Raw genomic sequence first — 23086 nt, 5'->3', positions numbered from 1 at the left:
AGAAAGCTACCTACTTTGGGGGTTAACTTTTTACTTGGTGGCTGAATCAGCTGAGTTGGCCTGGGGAGGTACTTTCCAAGGTCTGGAGTATTTTCAAGGGAGCAAACTGGACCTAAGAGGATCAGTGAGAGCAAGATACCAAAGGTGGAGTAATTCTTAATCTCCCTGTGTGTTGAGCTGATTTATCACCCTGTCTTGTGGATAAACAACAATAAAAATACAGTTATGTGAAATGGCTGAGTTAATCCAATGTTTATCTGCTGCCCAAATGGGTGGACCTGGTTACCACTCCTTGTCTCAGCTGTGAACTTCTGCTTCATAGCTGTCAGCATCAGCACTTGTCTGATCCTTCAGCGAGTCAGTTCAGCTCACAAAGATAATTTAAAAAACAATACCAAACAAATAGCAGGTATGGTCAGTAAAGTGTAAGAGCTATTCTGAGGAAGGAGGTGGCACTGTGTGGGTAAGAGTGAGGCAGCTAGCAGATTAACTAAAGATATTTGTCTTCAGGTTTCACTTTCAATACCCAGGTTGGGATGGCTACTACTGCAGTTCTTCTGCCGCCTTTCTTTGGCTATAGTGGTGCTTATGTGAACAAGTAAGGAAATTATTGTAGCCTCTTTGCCCCTTCCTTTTTGAGGCATTTCTAGTTTTGAGCTAGATCAGCTTTTTAAGGCATACAGACATCAGTGGAGGGAACAAGACTGTAGCAGTTGGTTAGATTGGTTTAAATTGTTGTGGAGCCTTTTATTTTGGCTGTAATCTGACAGTAGATGAGTTTCATCTAGTGGTAGGAAAAATCTGAAAGTTTTCCTCATGTTGAGAGTAGTGCACATCTGACTTTGCCACTGACCACTGAACTTTCCTTGCACTATTCACATGGGGTGACATGAGCTGGAAGGGGAGAAGGAAGAAAGTCAGCTTTCTTAGCAAAGGCCATTTAACTGGCTCAGCTGTATCCTCACCAGTGGTGTGATTCCAGAGCTGCTTTTTTAGCTGTCATGAGTGCATTCTGCTACTGAAAAGAACAACCCTTCCTTTTGCCATATATTTCGTAGCCCTAGTCTCATGCACATACTAGTGTTTTGGGTGACTGTAGTTTTATGCTGGATCAATTTCTTGGTTTAGCTCACTGCATAACCGTATGAGTGAGAAGGGAGTGGTGAGATTTGCCACTGAGCTGTTCTGGCTTGGTGAGCAGTGAAATGAACACTAATGTTGATATAAGGAAGGGAGGTGTTGGGCCAAGGTGGACAAAGCTCTGGCAACCCTTTGTCTATAGAAACTGGCTGCAGAGCAGCACCCAGATAAAGAGGAAGTTGTTGAAGGAGGCAGAGGAATTTGGAGAATCAGTTCAGGCTGATAGTTTGGAATTCAGAGCTGGAAGGTAAAACTATTGTAGCACAAGTTCTGCTTCCCATCACTGGGTATTAAGAAGTGATGAAGGGATGGATCCTAGAACAGGCACTTGCAAAGAAGCATGCTGCTCCCCTATGAGCACATAACCCATTGTTTTAATTTGTTTCTAAGTAAGAGCTTTTGTTTACTGAGTTTGTTGGTGAAGTATATCCAATCTCTGCTCATTTCTTGGTTTAAGATACTGAGTTGTTTCTTCTTTTCTCTAGGGTTAGTTTATCTGAAGCTATATTAAAGTAATTGTGGCAGTAAAATGGAGAATGAGTTAATGAATAACTCAATAATCTCTTCCTTTTGTATCTTACAATTGACTATCGTAAGATGTACTCAACTACTTTTCCCAGAGTATCTGCCTCATTTCAGGTATAAGATTTACAGTGCTAAGTGAATGAGAAATGTGGTAAACAGCCAATTTGCTCTTAGAGTTAACCAGTGACTTTAAACCATTTGTATGCCATGGAATTAGTTACCATACAGCTGTTAATTGATCTTTGCAGCATCTGTTTATGTCACAAGGTGGTAAACTGCTCAGGAGTTCATAAACAGCTCCTGTTCCCAATACAGGTTCCTGGCTGTGTTTGTGCTAGCACAGTCTGCTCAGGCTCTGGAAGTGAATAGGCCACAAGCTATTCTTTGTAGCACTTCTGGTTACAAACTTGCAATGTCTTAAAACTATAAAATTAAAATGAAGTATTACTATTAAATGTAGGCAATAAAAAGTTGATAAGTACTATCTAAAATTGATTATAACCTAAACTTCACAGGTACTGCAGCTTTGTTTGCAAGTTTTTGAACCTCTTTTTCAGTCAACAACAGTACAAAACTTAGGGACTTCCAGATGTTTTTTTTGCTGGAAGGTTCTGAAGTAGCAGCAATGGCACTAGACAGAAACTAGTTATTTCTTCTGGTTTTGTGTATGAACCCATCAGTCTGCAATCTGCTCTGAAAACACCTGCTACATTGAAGTAAGTAGAAGTGCAGTCATCTTGTGCCAGTTTGAGGCAGAGCTTGCGTCAAAGGAGCTGTGCTTCTCCTGTCATCTTTGCTGGGCTGATGCTAGTGTATGCTTGTTCTCCTGAACCAAGCTGGTCACCAGCCATACAAGAAGAAGAAATATCAGATTCACATTTAAGAACTAGTACTGGGACACCTAATTAAGTGGCACTTTGGTTAGGTTTTGAAACATTTTTCTAGTGCTGTAACATTTTTGCAGAAATATTGGATAGTTTTGAGGTTCTGGCTTATCCAATGATACTGAAATCACTGTGTAAGGTAAATGGTGAAAGGTATTCTACATTCTGTTTCTGGTGTGAATTATAGGGGTGTTTTTGTAATTATGTTCTGTGACAGGGTAGCCATATTTTCTTGGTGACATAAAAGTTACCTGTATATGTAAACTGTGTTCTCTGAGTAGAAGAATTTTTAATAATTTTAAGGTTCCTTAGAGATTTGCATTATCTGGTCTTACAGCTCCAATACTCTGCCTGTCCTTTTTCCCTGTTTCTTTCCAACCTCCAAAGCTCTCCCCCATTCCTCATATGCTAATTTTGTTGGTTAAAGTCTATGCTTGCTTCCAAGTTGCTTGTGTTCTGACATCTTGCTATCATAAGCCAGAGGAGCTACAGAAGAGAGATCTGTTAAGGCTAATGCTACAAACTTTGCCTTGGGCTGTCATTCCTTGCCACTATAAGTTGTTGATCTGCTGGCTGCTGCATTTCTCTTCCCTCATTTGAACTAACTCTCATGCTTCTCTGACCCTGCATTGAGCCATTTATTTTGTTTTGTCACTCTTCTTGTCAGGTTAGTGTGCTAACCCAGCAGACAACTGAAATGGCTTAGTTAGATGAGTTCTGAAGCAATATGGAGAAAGGGGCACAAACATGATATAGGGAAAAGAGTAGGGACAGCAGCACCAACAACTGGCTTAGGCTGCTGGAATTGCTGCATTGCTTGGGATATTAAGCTCAGTCTCATCAATTTGTCACAAATACTTCTGTGAGGAAATAATTGCAAGTTTCCTATTTCTGTTAGATTTCATTGAAACTGGCCACTGTGCTTAGCTTTTAAGACCAAAATGACAGGTGGGCACTGATTATGATTGTATAGACGGTGCTTTTTAAACCATACTAAAAAACTTTGCTGAATTTGGTAGAAGAAAGATCAACGTCACTGTATGCATCTCTTATGTCTTGCAGTGTGGTTCTTTATCCCTTTGTTTGCTGTCTTTCATTACCAGATATGTCACTTCTGATCAGCTGTTGCTGACCCTCTAGTATGTGGCTAAAACAGCCTGATCTTCCTGGACAGATAAAGTACAGTGGGAACTTGGATGCTACAGTATTGTATGTTATGTTATATAGTTCAGAGTTTAAATGTGTGTAAACCCAGTGTATGACTGTTAAGTTTTAAAAGTCGGAAAATAGGAAATTTGACTGAGCAGAATGGGAAGAATGGCCCTTCCAAGTTAAGAGAACAAGGAAAAATAAACTGTAAGAAGTGTTATTTTTACAAACGTAGGTAGTTTGAGCACTTCTATTGACTGCATTAACTTTTACTTTTCTGTGATTTCCTGAACAGAAGGAGTTGCCCTTTTGCTGACCAGTGTCTATGTAATGTGAAGTAGTTAACCCATTTGGGTCTGAAATCAGAACATCTGAGGGAGACAATGTATATGTTGTTTGTCTGTTGTCTGCCTATTGGGAACCAGTGGGCAATAGCACATAGTGGTTGTAAGCAGCCATTTATGAACTGTTGTTTTCTCAACTGATAAATTGAGATGGATGGGAGTGAAGTGCTATTGAGGACCCAGGTAGCTTGGAAGAAAGCTGAGAGTACTGAAGGGGAAGCAAAGTAGGGTTGTGAGGAACAGCAAGACCTGTAGTTACTGTGAAGAGAGGATATGGAATGATACTGTAAAGGTCTGTTAGGAAACTCTTTTCCTGCCTAATTTTAAAGTCAGAACTACTTTTTCTAAAGAACAATTTTTGTTGAATTTTTGAAGATAACTTTAATGTTTCTGTAATTTCAAAAGCTCTTCTGTTATGAAGTTGTTACCATGCAAAGTAGATGAAACCTAGTCTCTAACGTTCTGGTAATGAATTTTAAACAATGTATACCATTTGCTCAAATTAATATTTATTGGTTCTTAACATTTTTTAAAATTTGCTTAAAATTTCTTTGTTTTCTTTTTTTTAGGTGTTGGGAAATCATGTTTATTGTTACAGTTCACAGACAAGCGGTTTCAACCAGTACACGATCTCACTATTGGTAGGTCGCTTTTGTCCCCTACGATGCTAATGGTTAAGCAGCTAGGGTACCTTAACATGCATTTATGAGTTGTTTATGCTGCAGTAATATAGGATTTGTGCTGTATTAAAGTAGCAGTGAATCTCTAGCTGATGAATATTCATTAGTTAATAAAGTCAAGTGGAGGTCTTTTTTCTTATTGGGAAGGTACAATCTGAAACAAAAAATATCTATAGTATCTCAACTGTCTCTTCAACAAAGCTAAAAAATGGACATGGAAATGGAATTGGCTAAGCTTGGAGTGCACTGATGGTGATGCAAATCGCAGATTTTTCACTAGGAAACAGAATATTAGCCTCACCACAGAACCTTGAAGACTAGTCACAGATAAACTAAAGCAAAGTTAACCTTAAAGATGCATAAACATGTTTACTATTTGGGAAGGCTAACTTCTAAATAGAGAAGGATTGAAGTGTATTCACTGTTTGGACGGGAGTTTTTCTTCCTGAATTGTCAATTGTATGTGGACCATTTGTTAAGAGGGATTTGATATTTATACTAGGAGAAATGAACACATATTGACAGAATACATTGTGTCTGATCTAATTACAGTAAATGATACATATTTTTGTTTATAGTTCCACACAAAATATTAAGAATAGTGTGGGAATAAATTCTTTTGTAGGCAAGCTTAGTCTTCAGATCAGTTTCCATGTTAAGCGTAACAGATGCTAGCCTCTGATAAGGTTGCAGAACCTTTGAACTTCTTGATGTTATTTCAAGGAACATATCATCTCTAATCGTGATGAGCCTTGCACAAAATGTGTCCCTGGTCTCTATTTTTAGTTTGTGCCCTGGAATAGGTAGGCTTCCTGTGTTTAGGAGTACTGAAATAGATGCTTGAAATATAAACAAACCTTCTTCATGTAACAGAAGGTATCAGGTGGTTTCGTTATGGCTTCCCTTTGCTTCCCCTTCTCTCTTGACAGTCCTCCCACACCTTATGTGTGGCTGTCTAATATAATTCAAATTCTTGGGCTAATGTCAGTTTTCAAATATTGCTGAGGTCTTGGCAGCAGAGAGGCTAGCTGAATAAAGAGCCCAAGTTCCTTAGGGAGGTGTGAGTTATAGTCATCTTTTCTTCTTCAGACCTGCCAAATATATGACACCTATGCCTTGGGCAGCCCTGTCACATCAGCAAACTGGTGGACTGTGGGAAACAGCTTTACCTCAGCAGGTTGGCTGTACTGCCAGTTCTTTGCGTTGCTTATAGCTAGCTGAAATCTGGGAGTAGAAACTGAAGCTAGTGGGATGAGGGTGAACCTAGATAGCAGCGTAAAGAGGGGTGTAGGAGTGGAACATGGGAAGCTGCTGGGAAAGGGGAAGAAGTGGCATAGGCTGGAAGCAACCTCCTTTCACTTCAGTGATAGGGCATGTGTGTGTTTTGACCAGAACTCCTCTCCCAAGTACCCAAACAGATTTAGGAGGACAGAGATAAATAAAGAACATGAGTTCAGAGTCATGGGAGCGCCCATCCAGGGCAAGATGGGATGGGCTGATGTCACATAATACGCTTACAACTGATGATGTTAAAACTCCTGAGAACCCCTAGACTGAATAAAAAGGCTTAACTTTTTTCAATATAATACAATGATTTTGGCCTGTGAGAGTGCAGATTCTATTCCAGCTGTGAGCAGCTCAGGAGTGGAGAAGGGAAACTGAAACTGGGCATGTGGAAAAAGACATTTCATCTAGAGGTGTGCAAAACTCAGCCCCAAGTCTTAGTATAGCTAGCCTAAAATGTTATCTTGAAGGTTTAAAAAATTCATAGAGAAACTTCACCTCTAATGAAAACAAGATGGGGAATGAAAAGAAGAATACATAGAAGCAGGTATTTTTCTATTTTTGAGCTATGTTCAGAATTCTGCATAATTGTAATAGCATACTCTAAAAGAGCTTACAATGCAACTGTCTCAATTTAATTTTCCTTTGGATACTGAAGTATGTGTTCTTAACAGAAATGATGGAGGGAGGCTGCATGATCCACTTGAGAGGGGGCAAAACAAAACCAAACCACCAAACACACACACAAAACCCCAATCAAAACAAAAAAACCCACAAAAAACCTCCACAACATTTGTAAGTAGATAAGGGTGACAAAAACCCACTGTAAATACTCTGGTTTTCCTGTTGCCCTTAGGACATGCCCTTGCTGCAAACCTAAACAGCTTTTATTCTTTCCTTAAGAGAACAAACTTTGCATCAAACTGTGTGTGTTATTTCAAATTCAGAATTTTCTCTCAGCAGATATTTCGATGGAATAGGATAAATATTCTTTTAATTTTTCTTTGGGGTTGTGTTTAGAAACTAAACATTGAGGGTGATTGCTGGATTTCAGTTGGCAGCTCTATATCTGCACTTTGAGACAAGGAATACCTGTAGTGTTGACACTACACTACACTTCCTCTGGCTTTGCAGTCAACTTCAGAGCATTGTCATTCACCTGCTGCTTCTTTTCTGCCCCTCCCCCTACATTCTTTCTATTGTTTGCATACACCTACTGCAAGTTATTTGGATGCTAAAGAGAACACAGTGTTCTTTGGCCCAGGTCTTTTATTTGTCTCCGATATCCTGTGTTGGGGAGAGTAGCTCCTCCTTGTCCCCTTCCCCAGAAGTCATTCTGCAGAAAGCAATGCTGCTTCCTCAAATATTCTAAACAAGCTTTTGAAGAGACATTTGGAATGCTTCAAATCTGGGCACATTAGTGGAAGACTTCAGTCCAAATCTAGACAGTTACCAATTTTAGACAAAACTCATGCTTCCAGATTTTATTTTTTCTGAAGTAATGGATATATGGAGCATTGATTAATGGAAACTTGTCTTTTGTCATAGTTTAATCCCAACCAGCAACTAAGCACCACAGCCTCTTGCTCACTCCCCCACAGTGGGATGGGAGAGAGAATCAGAAGAGTAAAAGTGAGAAAATCATGGGTTGAGATAAAGACAGTTTAATAGGCAAAGCAAAAGCCACACACAGGCAAAGCAAAACAAGGAATTCTTTCACTACTTCCCATGGGCAGGCAGGTGTTCAGCCATCTCCAGGAAAGCTGGGCTCCATCATGTGTAATGGTTATTTGGGAAGGCAAACACCATCACTCCGAACGTCTCCCCTTTTCTTCTTCTTCCCTCAGATTTACTTCTGAGCATGATGTCATATGGTGTGGAATATCCCTTTGGCCAGTTGGTGTCAGCTGTTCCAACTCTGCCGCCTCCCAGCTTTGTACCTGGCACGGCATGAGAAGCTGAAAAGTCCTAGACTGCTATGTAACAGCAACTAAACCACTGATATATTATCAACATTCTTCTCATATTAAATTCAAAACACAGCACCACACCAACTGCCAAGACACGTTTAAATATGTCCACTATCTCTAAGCATTCGTCAGACTTTAACTGCTGTAGTAACAGCCTCATTTTATGCTTCACTTACTGTTAATGGACTTAAAATTGCTTTAAAAGACAGTACAAAAGGCTGAATTTGTCCACTGAAGAAATTCCCTTTGTTTGTTTGAAACACTATTTTTTTTTCCCGTGGTTATTAAGTTTGATGTTTAACTAGGTAGTTTTGGAAATGCTTTTTTCATAAAGGCAAAGGAGTTTTAATTAATACAGTAATAAAATTTGTGCTGTTGAAGATGATGTATGCTCACTTAATAGAATATTTTATTGATAAAGAATTGTAGGTTTAATTTTGTCTAAACTGACTTCAGCAATCTACCATTGGTAGAGTGTTAAAATAACTGTGACTCTTCAGTTTCCTGTTTGCATTGAGATCGACATGTTTTTCTCCCTCTTGATCTAGAACTACTAAATCATTTGGTAAACTTTGTAGGAAAGACCTCCTTGACACTTTCTCTAGTTAATGCATTTTTAAAGCACTTGGAAATTAACAGCTTTGTTACTTCTAGTAAGCTTTCCAGCTCTTCAAGCAGCTGGAAAATTAACTAAAAGCAAATTGTGAAAGAGTTTATTTCTTACAAATACAATGTTGAATTAACGTAAACTTACGTTCTTGCTTTCATAGTACTTGACATTCTTCTTTCTGATGCATGTTAATAACATAATCTTTTGTAAAATCTATTCAGGTGTAGAATTTGGGGCTCGAATGATAACTATTGATGGAAAACAGATAAAGCTTCAGATATGGGATACAGTAAGTAACAAATCATAGAAATTTTTAAACATGTGGCTCTACTATCTTTCCCTTTGTTCTGATTAAGCTCTGTATTATCAGCACCCATGTCAGGCTACGTACTCTGTCTTGTAGCTTTCTTTGGTTTCTATGAAGATTAAAATTTTGCTAAAATTTCCTCTTTTGGTGTGATGTATTCTTAAAACAGTGCAAATTTCTGCTATTTGCACTGTAACTTCCTCAAGTAACAGTTTGTCAGATTTGCAAAACTGGAATTTGTGCTGCTTCACTTTATTTGAAAGTTGCCTTTATTATTAAGAACTTAGGTTTCTCTAAATAATCTTTCTCTGTGCATTCATGCAATATCTGGTTAACATAACATCCTATTGTGTGGCTTTAATTATGAATTCTCTGGAGGAAATGTTTGCGTTTCCATGTAGAAGAGAAGATATAGCACACGGTTTCCATAGAAAAAATCCGAAGAACTCAAGTTCACTATAATAATGAAGATAGTAAATACTTCAGACAATGAAGAAGGGACTGGTGAAAGCCTAAAGTTTTGAAAAGCCTACCAAAAAACAGACTTTGCTTTTTGAGGAGGTTCAGGTTAAGAATATGCATTAGCAATGTCAGCTGTTTTCTTCCTGTCAGTCACTTTACCACAGAGCAGTCAGCCTTAGTGTCTACACTTGTGATGCAAGGGCTTAAAGATGCCCATACTGATAGCTCTGTCTCTTAAATGCCCTTAACTCGTCCCTAATGCAGGGCTGTCTGTTTCCTTTTCCAAAGAGCATTTTATGATACCTTTAGGAACTGGCAAGTATGAGCTATAGCCTCACGTATGTACTCTTTTTGGTATAGCAAATCAATGAAGGGAGATGCATGTATGTGGGCATGCATATATGAATGTATGTGTATATAAAAATGTAAACAAACACAATATTTTAGCTAACTTAGTAGGTCAGATCTGAAATACCTTACTTATTTTACCATTTTGTCACTTGAAGTGGTATCTAACACTTGTACCTCCTTGGAAGTTCTCCATGAAAATGTATAGAAGAATATAGTCAGATTGTGCTTACTTTAGGCTTTTTATGCCTTGGCATTTTTGCTGTGGATTGCTGACTACCAAGGTGACTGATAATTTTTAAGTTTAATAGACAAGCAAATCACTGCATAAACAGTAGTTTCAGAAGCAGAATTTAGTACATAGTGTCACTACATGAGAACATATCTACATTGGTCCTTGTTTCCTAAAATTTGGACAAATTCTCTGTAGAAAAAATTACTAATTTTGCTACCAATGTAGCCACTGTCTTTCATTGGCTTTCAAACTGATTTTGTTAATGTGCTATTATCTGTTGCTTGGATACAAGTGAACTTCACCAATTTTTGAGTAGATTGTGTTTTTCTTAGTGCCTCTGACTTGGTAGCTCTTTGTAGCCTTTTTGGTTTCTTGAATGCTTGCAAAGTGTCCAGTAGTCAAATTTCAATGGAATTGCTTTTGATTATAACTTAAACTGTTTGGGGGCAGGGATTTTATCTGGCTAACTTCTTAACTTTATCATACATAAATTAAAAATATTCATTAATAGCTTTCATATGCTAAGTAGATTGTACGCTTGTATTGGAGTTAATAATTTGCAAATTGTAAGCAATGAATGACCTAGTTTATTGGCCATAGTTAAAATTTTAACTGTATGCAATCTTATTTTTAAAACATGGGATATTCTAATGTGATTTTGGCTTGTAAGCATATCTAAATTCCACTGTCTCAGTTCTGATATTGGCTGCGAAGATGTTGAAGAAATATGATGAAGTAATTGTCAAGAGATGTTTTACTTAAGGTGTTAGGGTATGTGAAGATGTCCCTAATGACCATGGTTACCATGTCTGTATTGTGTATCTGCATTGAGCACTTCCCCAGTTTCTTTTTCTGTTAGCAAAAACTGCTAGCTGTTACTGGTGCTATCTCTATTTATTAAGCTGCAAAAAATTATGTTTGATATGATAGAGTTCATTACAGCTATGGTTAAGGAAACACAAGAAGCATTTATGTTTTCAATTGGTGCTTACTGAGTCACCACACCAACACTTCTCTGGTTTAGCATTAGCCTTACCTACCTGCTTTTAATCCATCACTAAACAGAAATATTTTGAGCAGAGACATAGGAAGTGGAGAACTGGATAAAATTTGTTTTGACTAGTTAAGAGTAAGCAAGGACCTGCTTTCTTAAGAGAGTCAGACGCTTTAATTCAGATTTTTCTGGCCAGATATTCCTGTGCAGTGATGCTCAGTTTGTGTTGTCTTCACTAGGTCACTGCAGCTGCAATGACAGGTATATCTTAATAGTAGAGTATGTGGAAGTTGCAGCATACCTCACTGCAGGAGTATGTCATAATTTACAGGTGCAGCTGAAGCCAGCACTCTTGCATGTCTGATATGTTTGTGTGCTTTTCTTGTATTGTAATTTGATAACATTTGACTTTTTTATTAGCATCTTAGCTTGGATCAGGACTGTTACAGAAGCTTGCTCTGATAACCACAGTCTGGTTTTCATGTGGCAGTATGCAAACCTAGTTCCTTTCTGATGAGGCTGAACTGGCAGATATGCTCAAAGAGTGCCCATTAGAAATTGTAGTCCAGTATTTATTTCTGTGAGCTGGTAGTTTAGTAAAACCAGTCTGATGAGGGAAAGAAAACAAACAAAAACCCCAGACAAAACAAACAAAAAACCCCACAAAAACACAAACAAACAAACCCCAACACACAACAAACCAAAAAAAAGAACACCACTGTAACACACCTCCTCCCCTCCCCCCCCCCCCCCAAAAAAAAAATCACAAAACCAACAACAACAACAAAAAAACCCAAACCCCACATTCCATGAAAGATACACAGTGTGGCTCTTGCATATTTGGTGTAAGGTGTTGCAGTCTCAGTTCTGCTGCTGATTGTGTATCTAGAGCAGCAAATAGTGTGTCCTGTTCTCTCCCACCTGCAGGCTACTCCTGAGCTTCCCACTGTTGGGCCCTGTGGGCTTGCTGCCGTGTGTGCTGTGGCACAGCCAAATTTTTAAGTCTGAGGCTCCTTGGGTTTCACTTTTCTGATGCCTACCTAAAGGCATCATTTGACTGACCTAACAGTCAAAGGGAGTGCATATATTGGATCGAATTGTTTATTTGTCTTGTCTATCCTGAGTCTCTAGCTTATTTCCTTTCCTTAGTAATGGCTTTCAATAGTTGGGTAGACTAAGAAATATTTTTGTCCAAACTAGTTACTTGCTAATTGCCTGGTATGAAAAGTTAAGCTGCTCTTTTGTGGAAGTGTGGTGTTTGAGGTAGTGTCACTTGCAAAAATAACTTTTAGGGAATTAGAAGTGATTTAGAGAAGCTGGTAAGGATCAACATGGCCGTTCTGGGAGATATTAAGCTTTGTGAGTTTAAACAAGCGGTGTAGATGAGGTTGTTTGTTTTGTGGCAGTGTAACACTGAAAAATATTAAAATTGTTTCTCCTTAGAAACACTTCATTGTTGTAGAGAGATACTGGGCTTGTTACCAGGCTGAGTCAGTAGCCTTCATTTTTGTTGTTGAGGAGAATGTTCTGTATTGTATTGACTGTTACAAGTCATTGTTGATGAGTAAAAATAAGCAGTAGTTGAAAGATGGAATTTGAGTTCTTTCAAGACACTGTAGGGGGAAAGATCAGTGATGATATTAAGTAATACTACTTACATTCTCTTAAGTTAAATTGATATAAATGAGAATTTTTTCTATGTATTTAAATATAATAATTTTAATAACTATTTCCACATCATTTCATGGAAATCCGTGATCAAAAAAGTTTATATTTCTTTATTAGTTTTTCGTAACACCTTAGTCTTGCTTAGACTAAAACCAGTCTTGCTTAGACTAAGACAAAATATATGAAATCATGTTTTCTATGAACTAATTTAAATTAATTCCTTGGTTTCCATACAAGTGAACCTCCTAATTAAATTGACAGTGTTTTCTAGCAGTTGAGAGCTTGCACAAAGAAACACGTTTGTGCAAGACAGAAGACATAATTGTTGAAGCTGTGTCTTGTTTCCTTAAAACCACAGTATGACTTGTCTGTTCATTTTCAGATATTCTGAATGTACTAATCCTTCTTGGAAATTCAGTCATTTTTCATGTATTTGTAAATGTTTTGTATCTAGTGGAAACAAATAAAGTTCCCTTAAGTAATTAAATGAGTACTTGTTATCATCTTGGTGATGTTGGCAAAGTGCTAGGATGTAGCACTTGCCACTGAAAGTTCTTTATTAATTGTCTACTCCATGATATTTTCTATTTGCTTTGGTAGTCAGAGTATATTTTTTATGTTCATGGGTAGTTGGTGAGTTCTTCTACTGAATTTTTTACTAATTTGACTCTTTAGCCATTGTACCTGCAAGAATGTGGCTACATCTTACAGCTGAAGTAGTGATGACTGGGTGGTCATGGCCTGTGTTTTACTGCTGTGAAGTAACATCAAGAACTTGCAGAGGATCTGTTTTGGTTCCTGAAACTAGTTTGATCATCACTTCACAGACTGTATTTGCTGCTATACGGGAGCATTAACTTATTTTTGGTTTCACAGATTAGGGGAGGAATTTGTCCATTTAATAACTATTCCTATTGCAGTTTGTGTAATCGGACCATCATCTGAACTTCAGTGACAGCTGCTAAGTTGTTGTTCACATCCTTGATGGCACTTCAGCAAGCTGAGAACTCAAAACACCTTCTGACTTAGTGTTTACAAACCTTTGTCTGTCATGTGCTTAAATGTATTTGGTCATTGAAATACTACATTATTGGTATTTTATTTTCTGACTCGTGATAGATGTCAGTTTATCTGTGGCTTTCTACAATAGCAAGCTCTTTCTTAGTATAAGGCTTTAGATGGAAGGAGGACGAATCAATTCCTTTTGTCCTTAGTGGAGCTCCCATTTTAGTGAGGGTAGCTACTTAAAACCTAAAGGTTTCTAATATATTTAGAACCTGAAATAAATCATAAGAATACTTCTAATAATGAAGGACCAGATCTCTAAATGACAGGCATTCAACAACATCAGAAGAAAAAGTATATGTACAAGTGATCTGTATTTATATATATATAGTTTCACCCTTCAGGATCTTTGGTCCTCTGGAAATTTCAGTTCTTATTAGGAAGCTGACAGGGTTATTCTGAAGCAACATGTAACTTGGCTGAATCCTCCACATAAATTCTGACGCTTTCTTAAATTGTTATGGCTGCTTCTTCATAAGCATCTTTAGTTCTGTTTTTGTTTGGGAAAGTCTTTGCTGCAAAGGCGCATGTTGTGGGGAGGGGGGGATTGTTTGTTTTTTTAAAATTTTTGTACTACTTTTGTGCCTATTCTTTGTACTACATTCTAGTAAAGCACCTTAAAATTATTTTTATTTTGAAGACAATTGCAAGAAGGATTAATGCCTTTTTGTAAACAAGTTGCCATGTGACTGAAAGGCTGTTTATTTGTTTATAACTTTCAAAACTACATTCAAAGGTACTTATTGCTCTTCTCTTTTTTTGGAACATTCTGTTCCAGGGATCAAATTTGTAGAGTAGTTCCTAACTGGCAGTTGTCACAGGCAGTGTGACACTTGTGTGAGCTGGTTGTTTCTTAGTTGTCTTTCTAGTTTTTTTTATACAGCTTATGAAAGTGTAAATGAGTTTAAATGAGTAATAATTCCTAATGTGAATGAGGTGTTCTGTCACTGGGCTTGAAGGTACCTTACATGTATGCCACTTTTACAAGTGAGGGAGTCCAGAGCTAGCATCTATGGTGCATTGTGGTTTCTCATTTGTCATGTGGATATATGCTATAAAGGTTCCTCCTGATCAAAAACTGTTGGTCAGCTTGGATGTTGAAGACCTGCTGGAAAGTACTCAGATAACTTTGTCCTTAGAGAAACTCTTCATGTTCTTCAGCATTGGAAAGAGAGAATTCAGTAAAATTTAAGGGCTGTTTTCTAGGGAGATGTGCTGATGTTGATCCTATTTCATTATCTACTTTTTTGTACTGCATCATGTCTTCCCTCCCTCCTCAGTTTATAGATTCAGAAATTAAGGAGCTTGCAAGGAATGCTTCTTGATAGCAAAGACTTGCCCACGCATTTTGCGACTGAGTGCTTCCGTGACTGTACCACACACTGGGAAATGACACTGAGATTTCCTATAGGAACAGTAACTCTTGCAGCCTTTTCTCAAATGTGCTACAGATACTGTGTCAGTGGTAACACAGTTACATAGCTTAAATTATATTTAGGTTTTAAGTTCCTGAAAACTTTGGTGCAGGCCCTAAACCTCTGTGTATCTTAGTGACCGAAGGTGGTGATAGTGCATCATGCTCTGCTTACTTAATTATTTTGGTCTTCTATGTATACTGTGACATGTTTAGAGGAGCACATGGAACATTTGTCCATGCAGTTCTACAGTTCAAGCAGGGATGAAGATTTCTGTACCATTCTGAAGACTTGAAAGTCCTAGAACTATGGTTATATAAGTCTCTCATATCAGACAGCTTGTTATTATAAACTAATATGATTTGAATTGTAAAAGCTTACAGTCCAGAAAATGGCCAAAAAGAATGTTCTTAGAACTTAAACCATCACTTGTTTATCAGAGGCCCACATTTTTTCATGGTCAGTGAACTACTCAAGTCAGAGCTGAAGAGAGAGGGTGGGTGCATGTTAGGCATGTTCAGTATGCATTTACTGGTTCCTGCAGGCAGCCTTCTCTGAGCTGGAGTTCATAAATGTGAAATAGCTGTTGTGGTCTGTCAGTTACCAAAAAGATCTTCCATCTTCCTGTTTCCACTGTAGTGTAACTCTCAAAAGTGGGTATAACCAGAGGTTGCCTCAGAGCAAAGGCTTGTGTTGCTTATACTAGATGGTCTTGGGAAATACCCTCTTTAACATTCATTTATTGGCTACTGCCATTACTGTTTCCTCACTGCCCCACCGAGCACTGGCACAGGTTGCCCATGGAGGCTGTGGAGTCTACGTCCTTGGAGATATTCGAAATCTGTCCGGACACGGGCCTGTGTAACCGGCTCTGGGTGGCCCTGCTTGAGCCAGGGTGTTGGAACAGGTGCTCTCCAGAGGTACCTTCCCACCTCAACCATTCTATGCTTCTATAAAAAAAAAAGCTATTTCATATAGAAGACCAAAAAAAAAAAAAAAATAATAATCTGGATTTTGGAGGATCATGGAAGGGGTGGTAAGAACAATCTTAATTCTACTTAAGAGAAAGGGCTTTTCTGTGATGTCAAAGCTGGTTTTAATATATACTGAGCTTCCATACTTCCATACTGCTACTTCTGTCTGTTGCTCCTTGCAGCAAGTAGCTAAACTTGGGTTGGTCCTACTCTGCAAGACTGACAAAGTACAATTATAACACACATGTATTTTAAAAAATGCTTTTGGCTAATAGCCTACACACTTTTGTTTTTGTTTTCTTTGAAATAACTTGTTCCCCATTTGAGTTGGGGCAGGAGGGAAGCCAGGGGCATGCAGAGCACAGTTGTCAGATGAAAAATACTTGAAGTAATGATACTTTAAAAAAAAAAAAAAAAAGCTGTGGATTATATTCTACATGCCTAACCCTGCTATGTTAACCTTCTAGACCTCTCTTCCAGAATTATACTGTTAAAATAGTAAGTGATATAAAGTATTTCTTATTTTATATATCATATAAATACATCTTCTATAAGCATAAATATCAAAGGGTGTGGTGGTGTTTTTTTTTTTTTACAGAAATTCAGTTTTCTTCTGTTTAGAATGAAAGGGAATTCAGTTTATGTTGTCTATTGATATATGTTAGCAGAAATTCATTATTGCTGTACAGAAGATTGTATCTTTGAAGAAGGGGTAACATTTTCCACCTTTTTCCCAGTCTTCCCTTCAGGGAGCAATAATATTTAAATTTAATCATGGGCAAGTGAGACACAATTTAAAATGTTACAGTATTTTAAGGACTTAGATACCAAACTTTTGTGAGCATGTGATTCTGGTAGGAACTCACAGTTCTTAAATTCTTGTAAGATTGGCCAGAACCTCTGACAGTCTTGGTTGGCCATGGGAAATGAAAAGGGACATGAACAATTTCATGTGTCAGAGTGGAGTTTGTGAAGTTGAAACAGGCCAGACTTAATGTAGTCAGCTAAAACCCCTTCATTTATTACTTTAGGTAATACATGGCATACACAAATAACAATAACTTGTCTGTTGTCTAGTTAGGAGGATGATGTTTTGTGCCTGTGGTTGAGGTAGTCACTACACCAAGAAAAAGCTGTAGAGCTCAGTGGAGCTTCTGGGTAGTGAACCAAGTATTGTGTGCTTTGCTTTTTTTTTTTTTTCTTTTTTTTTTTAATTATTCCTTGATGCACATTGTCTATATTCTGTTACCTTAGTTTACATACGGATGCACTTGGGCTCCTGGCCAAGTGCATATGCTAGTGCATTCTAATCATGTTGAAACTATTAAATATATTGTCTGTCTTTTGTAACTTTTTCCTCCGGAATGGCTAAGATAAAGTGTTTCCTTAAATTGAAGTAACTGCTTTTTCTGGAAGATAAGGATGCTTTCTGAAGACTGAACATGTCAGAACTTGTTGTGCCACTCTTCTTGTTCAATGACAGAATCTAGATCAAGTTCTCCTTGAATTCAATTCGACCTTATATCAAGAAAAGTACTGTAGCTGTGAGAAGAGAAATTTCTCTGTAAACTAATTTTATAGATAGGGCTGCAAGGGTAGCTTGTATTTGATAAACATTTCTTTCTTGCTTTTCATGGTTTTAAATCAGGGTAATTTCCTGTAATTCTGCAGATAAGTATCTTACTGCATATAGGAGTTTTTAAGCATTAATATTAGTTTTTCTAGTTGTGTTCTGTGTTATCTTTGAATTATGATAAAGCTTCTGTTTTTACTAAATACTAGAAGTAAATGTTCTTTCTAACAATTGTGAGGTGCTAGATAGCCCTTCTGAAAAACATGAGCATGGGGAGCTCAAGGTCTGCAACTATGAATATTTATTTTTCAGAACTATGTTCTTTTAAGCATGTTCTTTCAAGTGCTGAGATTTTTACAGAATACTTTTTTGTGAGAACTGTCTAATTTATGTAGGATCTCTGAAGTTTTTCACCAGTGCATATGAAGATGACTCTTGCATGCTGTAGCTGTTTGACAAGCATTATTTATCAAGTACAGAGGAAATTGATTAACTATGGAGCAGAATTGTGTAAAATTGAATTCAGAACCATTTTCTGTTTTTTCATAATAAAATGATTACTGAAAGAATTCCATCTGAAGACTGTTGAAAGCTGGCTGCAGTTTATGATATAATGGATAAAATCTGCATCCTTGGCCTTCCAACAACCTTTACACCAGCAGATGGTGGGCGTAAAGATGTCATTCATCATTTATTTACAATGGGCTTTATTTATTCTAGTGTCAACAGCTGCCCCAGGGAGCGGGTTATTGAATTCAAATGTGAAGCTCTGGGTTATTTGCTTCCTTTCAAATTTGTCTTCAGAGCTTAGTTGCTAGGAGTCCATTCTGTGCTCTAATAATGATTCATGTATTGTGAAGCCATTCAGTAAATTGGGTTGTCAGGGATTGCCAAAAAAGGTTTAGAGGTCTTGTTCCGAATTTTTTTTTCTTTAAACCAGCACTGTGCTGTGGTTGGTGTCTTCTCCTTATGTGCCTTCTCTTGCTAGTGTTAGAGACTTTGGCCCCACTTGTCAACTCTGCTGTCTCCTCTATATTCCTTCTTGTTCCCATCCTCTCAAAAGCAGAATTCTATGATTCTGTGATTTTAAGTTTGTGGTTTTCAGCACCAAAAAATAAATTTGAGATATGAAGTAATGAAACTTTGTCTTCTACAGGCAGGGCAGGAGTCCTTCCGTTCCATTACAAGGTCATACTACAGAGGGGCAGCAGGGGCTTTACTAGTGTATGACATTACAAGGTGAGAATACCGAGGAGGTATAACTGGATTAAAATTATGTCTTTGTAGAATTGTGCTATGGAATACAATGTTAAAACGTCTAATTTAGTTTGGCTTTTTGTATAGATATTTGTAATCTAATGTTTTGCCAACTTTGTGTAAGTGCTCAAAATCAAAATATAGCCCATGTAACCTATAAACTTCCAGATTTCTCTGTATAGTGGTTGAGAAAAAGTATATGTGAAGTCTCAGGAAGAACGAAACAAAATATTTTTATAAACTATTTGACCATTAACCTCTGAATTACCTTTATTGAGAAAGACTTCAGAATATTTCATTAATTCTTTTCTAGTGTTTTTATTACCATGAGCTATGATTTTTCTTTAATTATAGCAGGTTTTTTACTGAAGTGCTATTCTGTAAAGGAGTGAAATAGTAAAACATAAAAGTACAGTTACATAAAAATACTAGGAAACTTTTACTATTGCTGTGTTTATGATGTTGGGAAAATACAGGTCTTAGTGTGATGACTTTTTTTTTTGGTAGCAGCTGTTCAGAAGTGACTAAGATTTTCTGGCTATATTGAATCAAGTCTCAATGCAACTTGTTGTCTGCCAAACTGTGGATACTGTGGCTGGTTTATGAAAATGTTCAGGCTCCGAAATCCTATTAGGGTGTGTGGCTCCTTTTGTGGATCTTGGGTTGCATTGCTTAATTAAGCCACAACTTTTTTTTTACTAGAGATTTCCTAGACTTTTTTGCCTTTTGTTCCTTGATTATTTTTAAATATCAAGAAGCATCATTCTTTTTGTTGGATTTCCAGCAAATGAATCTTTGATTCATAAATAAATGGTTTTACTCTTGTAAAATCTTAAACACACCTCACAAGCATGGATGTGACTTAATATTTAGTGTACATATTCTGTAAAATCTGTAACATGCCATATTCATGTACCCTATTTGGACAGACTTTGCAACTAAATTCATTATTCAGTTTACAAACTCACAGAAAATCGTCAAACATTTTCTGCTTTCAATAGAACAAATATAACAATATGAGTATGTGATTATTTTTACTGTTGTTTGAATTGGTTGACGCTATCAGGGACTTTTAAAATTCAGTTCAGCCGATTTTTATATGTATATAAAATGACAGATTCTTACAGCTATAAGAATCCTTTTTACTCTTTGTAGCAAACGTGTTTTCAATTACTTTTTAAGTTCACTAATGCTCCCTGTTTACTAAATTTTTGTTTGCCTGTTGTCCCTCTCACAAAGGGATTACTGGCTTTTATCCCTCCAGCATGTGTACTAATAAATGAGTTGGCTGCTCAAGTGGAGAAGCTGAGGGAGGCAAGGAGATTTATTGAAATGCTGCTTTTAATTTTCATTCTCTTCCACACTTAGGAGGGACACTTTCAACCACTTGACAACTTGGTTAGAAGATGCTCGTCAGCATTCCAATTCCAACATGGTTATAATGCTTATTGGAAATAAAAGGTAAAATTTAACCAGTTATGATTTCTCCAGATTTTAGCTTTTATGTTTTCTTATTTGTAAGCAGTATGTTAACTTTAAATCACTTTCAGTCACTGTATGTAGTTCTGTCGTGAATTAAAACCTTTCTTTTTCTAATTAGACTAATACAATGTGCAGCACATGTGGATCGGCTACCTTATGTTCTCAGTACCTTTTTTAAAAGTAATTTTATTTTAAAAAGATAGTGAATGCATAAAGTTATGCATTATATAAATTATAATCACCATTTAGAAGCACCTAGATCTCTCACTTAATAAGATAATATGACTTCTAATTTTAGGTGGTTTAAAATACTTCAGGTTTTGGTTAAGAATCACAGAGAAAATGTCATTTAAAAAAAAAAAAAGAAAAAAAAGCCTATACTACAGGATTCACTTCAAATACTTTTCTGAAATGTAAAAAGTATATTCCTCAGTGTTTATATAAGACGTTTCCGAATGTTAAGTCTGCTTCATATTCTGTATGTTTTAGCTGGGGGTGGGGGTAGAGAATGTGTTTTCACCATTTTCTGGTGAATTCAGACTGCTCATAGACACTTTTGAAAGTGTGTTACCCCATTTGTAAACAATTATTTATTTGGTCTTCTCATCAGCTAGACTGTCCAAAGTTCTAAAATGGTTCCCTGTTGATGCTGAGGCTTTGTTCTCTATTGAAAGTCTTTATAAGAACACATCAGTTAATACGTTAAGTTTATCTGCAATTTTTTTTGTTCTTGATCCAGTGAACTGTAGCATCATATCTAGATTTTTTTTGCTGGATGTGGGGTTTTTCTGAATATCAAAAGCATTGTCTCAGAATTTAATAACGCCTTAGTTATGGACCTTTACCTAATTGACCTTAACTTGTGTCTCTGCCTCAGCAATTCTTGAAGGTAAAGGTGCCGGTTGAAATAATGGTGTGTATGCGTGTCCCTTAAAATTTAATGAACAGGCAGGTCATTTCTTAGATAGTGCTGAGAAGCAGCCTTGTGGTAAAGAGTCTGTTTTTGCTGTTCCAGCCTGTTCACCTCTTACTTGCTGCTTCTTCCCTCTTCTCCTTTCTGTTTTCCTCCCTCTGCCCCCCACCTTCTACCTCACCCTGAAAACATGTAAAGCATTAAGTAATTGTGAAGCTTGTCCACGTTTTTATATATAATCTGGAAAATGACTAGCAATGTCCTTTTTAATTGAGGAATGTGATAAGCATAGTCTTCATAAATTAAGATAAAAATGTAATCTCTTTTATTAAGTTAAGCTTTGGTAAGCCTGTGATGTCCCTGACCAACTGTCTTTATGCTTATGTGAGTAAAAATATGGCACCGAAACAGTCAAGTGTACTGGTTACCTGAGATAAGTATTACATAAGCTTGACATCTGTAACTATTCCTGATTATTCATGGCTGTTAAACTATGGTTTTGTCTTGCATCCTGCTGATGCAGACTGTACCATATGATTGCATGTTATACTATGCTACTTGCAGCTAGCTCAGTAATTCCTGGTGGCAACTAGGTTTTATTGAAACAATAAATATACTTAAATTATGTATTTTAACATACAGATTAAGGTGCCACATGGAGTAAAAGATATTTAAGAAGTTTTTTAAAGCGAATTTTTTTCAAGCTTCAAAGAGGAGGATGGGAAGAAAACCCCTTTGGTTATATTGCATTCTTAAAGTGTGTTACGGGAGTTCTTATGATAGTGCATAGTACTAGAGATGAGTGGAAGGAAGAACATGTATACTAGCATAGTATTTTTGAAGGAATAAATTTTGTTCTTATGAGTCCCAAAAGTGCACTTGATATACATTTGTAGTACTGACTTATTGCTCAATTTGAAGAGTGTTGAGAGTTTAATTTGAAATATAATAGCTGTTTTTTGAAAACATTACAAATACTAGTGTCAAAACATGACAAATACTGTACTTAATCTTCTTTCCAGAACAAAACATAGCTATATTGATCTAGTAAGACCAAATGCTTCGAATTATTGGAATGGAGAGAGGAAGACAACTGTGGTTAGTAGAAGCAGTTAAAGCTCTTTAAGAATATGTTTAGATATCAGTAGTGAGTTTTCATTGGGTTATCACTGCAGTTTTCAATGCAGCTGCACTATTTCAAGTCAAGAGAGTTGTTTATTTCTGTTCTATCATAGAGATAACACTATAGTGAATCAAAGCTTTAAATATTTTTGAAGGTAGCATGGTAGTAGCAAATAAAGACATTGTTTAAGTTCAAAATTACGGATAGCTACTTAAGGGACATAACAATGAACACCTTTTTAAGGTATCTTAAGTCTGAGGCTGAGATACTGGGAACACTTACATATAATCAACATCAAATTGAAAATTGTTTTTAGAATACATTTTTTGTATCCTTATCTTCAAGTGCTCCATGTTTAAATGATGTGCCGAATTGTCTTACTTCATAACTCATCTGAACTAGTGTGTAGTTGTGAAAATAACAAAAACCTGCTTTGCTGCTAAATAGATACCACAGTGAGTATCATTTATTTGTGATAGATGTGTAATTACAAGGATGGCAGCACTGAAGCCCAATATGATACTTTTACTGGTATTCTGACTGCAAATTAAACATCTGCATTTACATGCTGTTCAAAAATGTGTATCTGAGAACATATTTTTACATGCACAAGTTAAATGAAACTTGATTTAAATGTATATATTATTTATTATTTATGTTTGTCATGGATGAGTGATTTAGGGT

General features: G+C 36.8%; 1 protein-coding gene across 1 annotated transcript in view; it reads left to right on the top strand.

Moving 5' to 3' along the window:
• Positions 1 to 23086, top strand: part of RAB2A (RAB2A, member RAS oncogene family) — a 42721-nt gene that overhangs the window by 5732 nt on the left and 13903 nt on the right. Inside the window, exons 3-6 of the mRNA XM_080364293.1 lie at positions 4612 to 4683; positions 8808 to 8875; positions 18784 to 18866; positions 20253 to 20345. Coding sequence (XP_080220419.1) covers positions 4612 to 4683; positions 8808 to 8875; positions 18784 to 18866; positions 20253 to 20345 — 316 coding nt within the window. The remainder of the gene's footprint in view (positions 1 to 4611; positions 4684 to 8807; positions 8876 to 18783; positions 18867 to 20252; positions 20346 to 23086) is intronic.

This window comes from Nesoenas mayeri, assembly GCF_963082525.1.
Source record: "Nesoenas mayeri genome assembly, chromosome: 2".
In the NCBI taxonomy this organism is placed as follows: Eukaryota; Metazoa; Chordata; class Aves; order Columbiformes; family Columbidae; genus Nesoenas; species Nesoenas mayeri.
The sequence above is the reverse complement of the archived record's forward strand: the minus strand, read 5'-3'. Positions and strand labels throughout refer to the sequence as shown.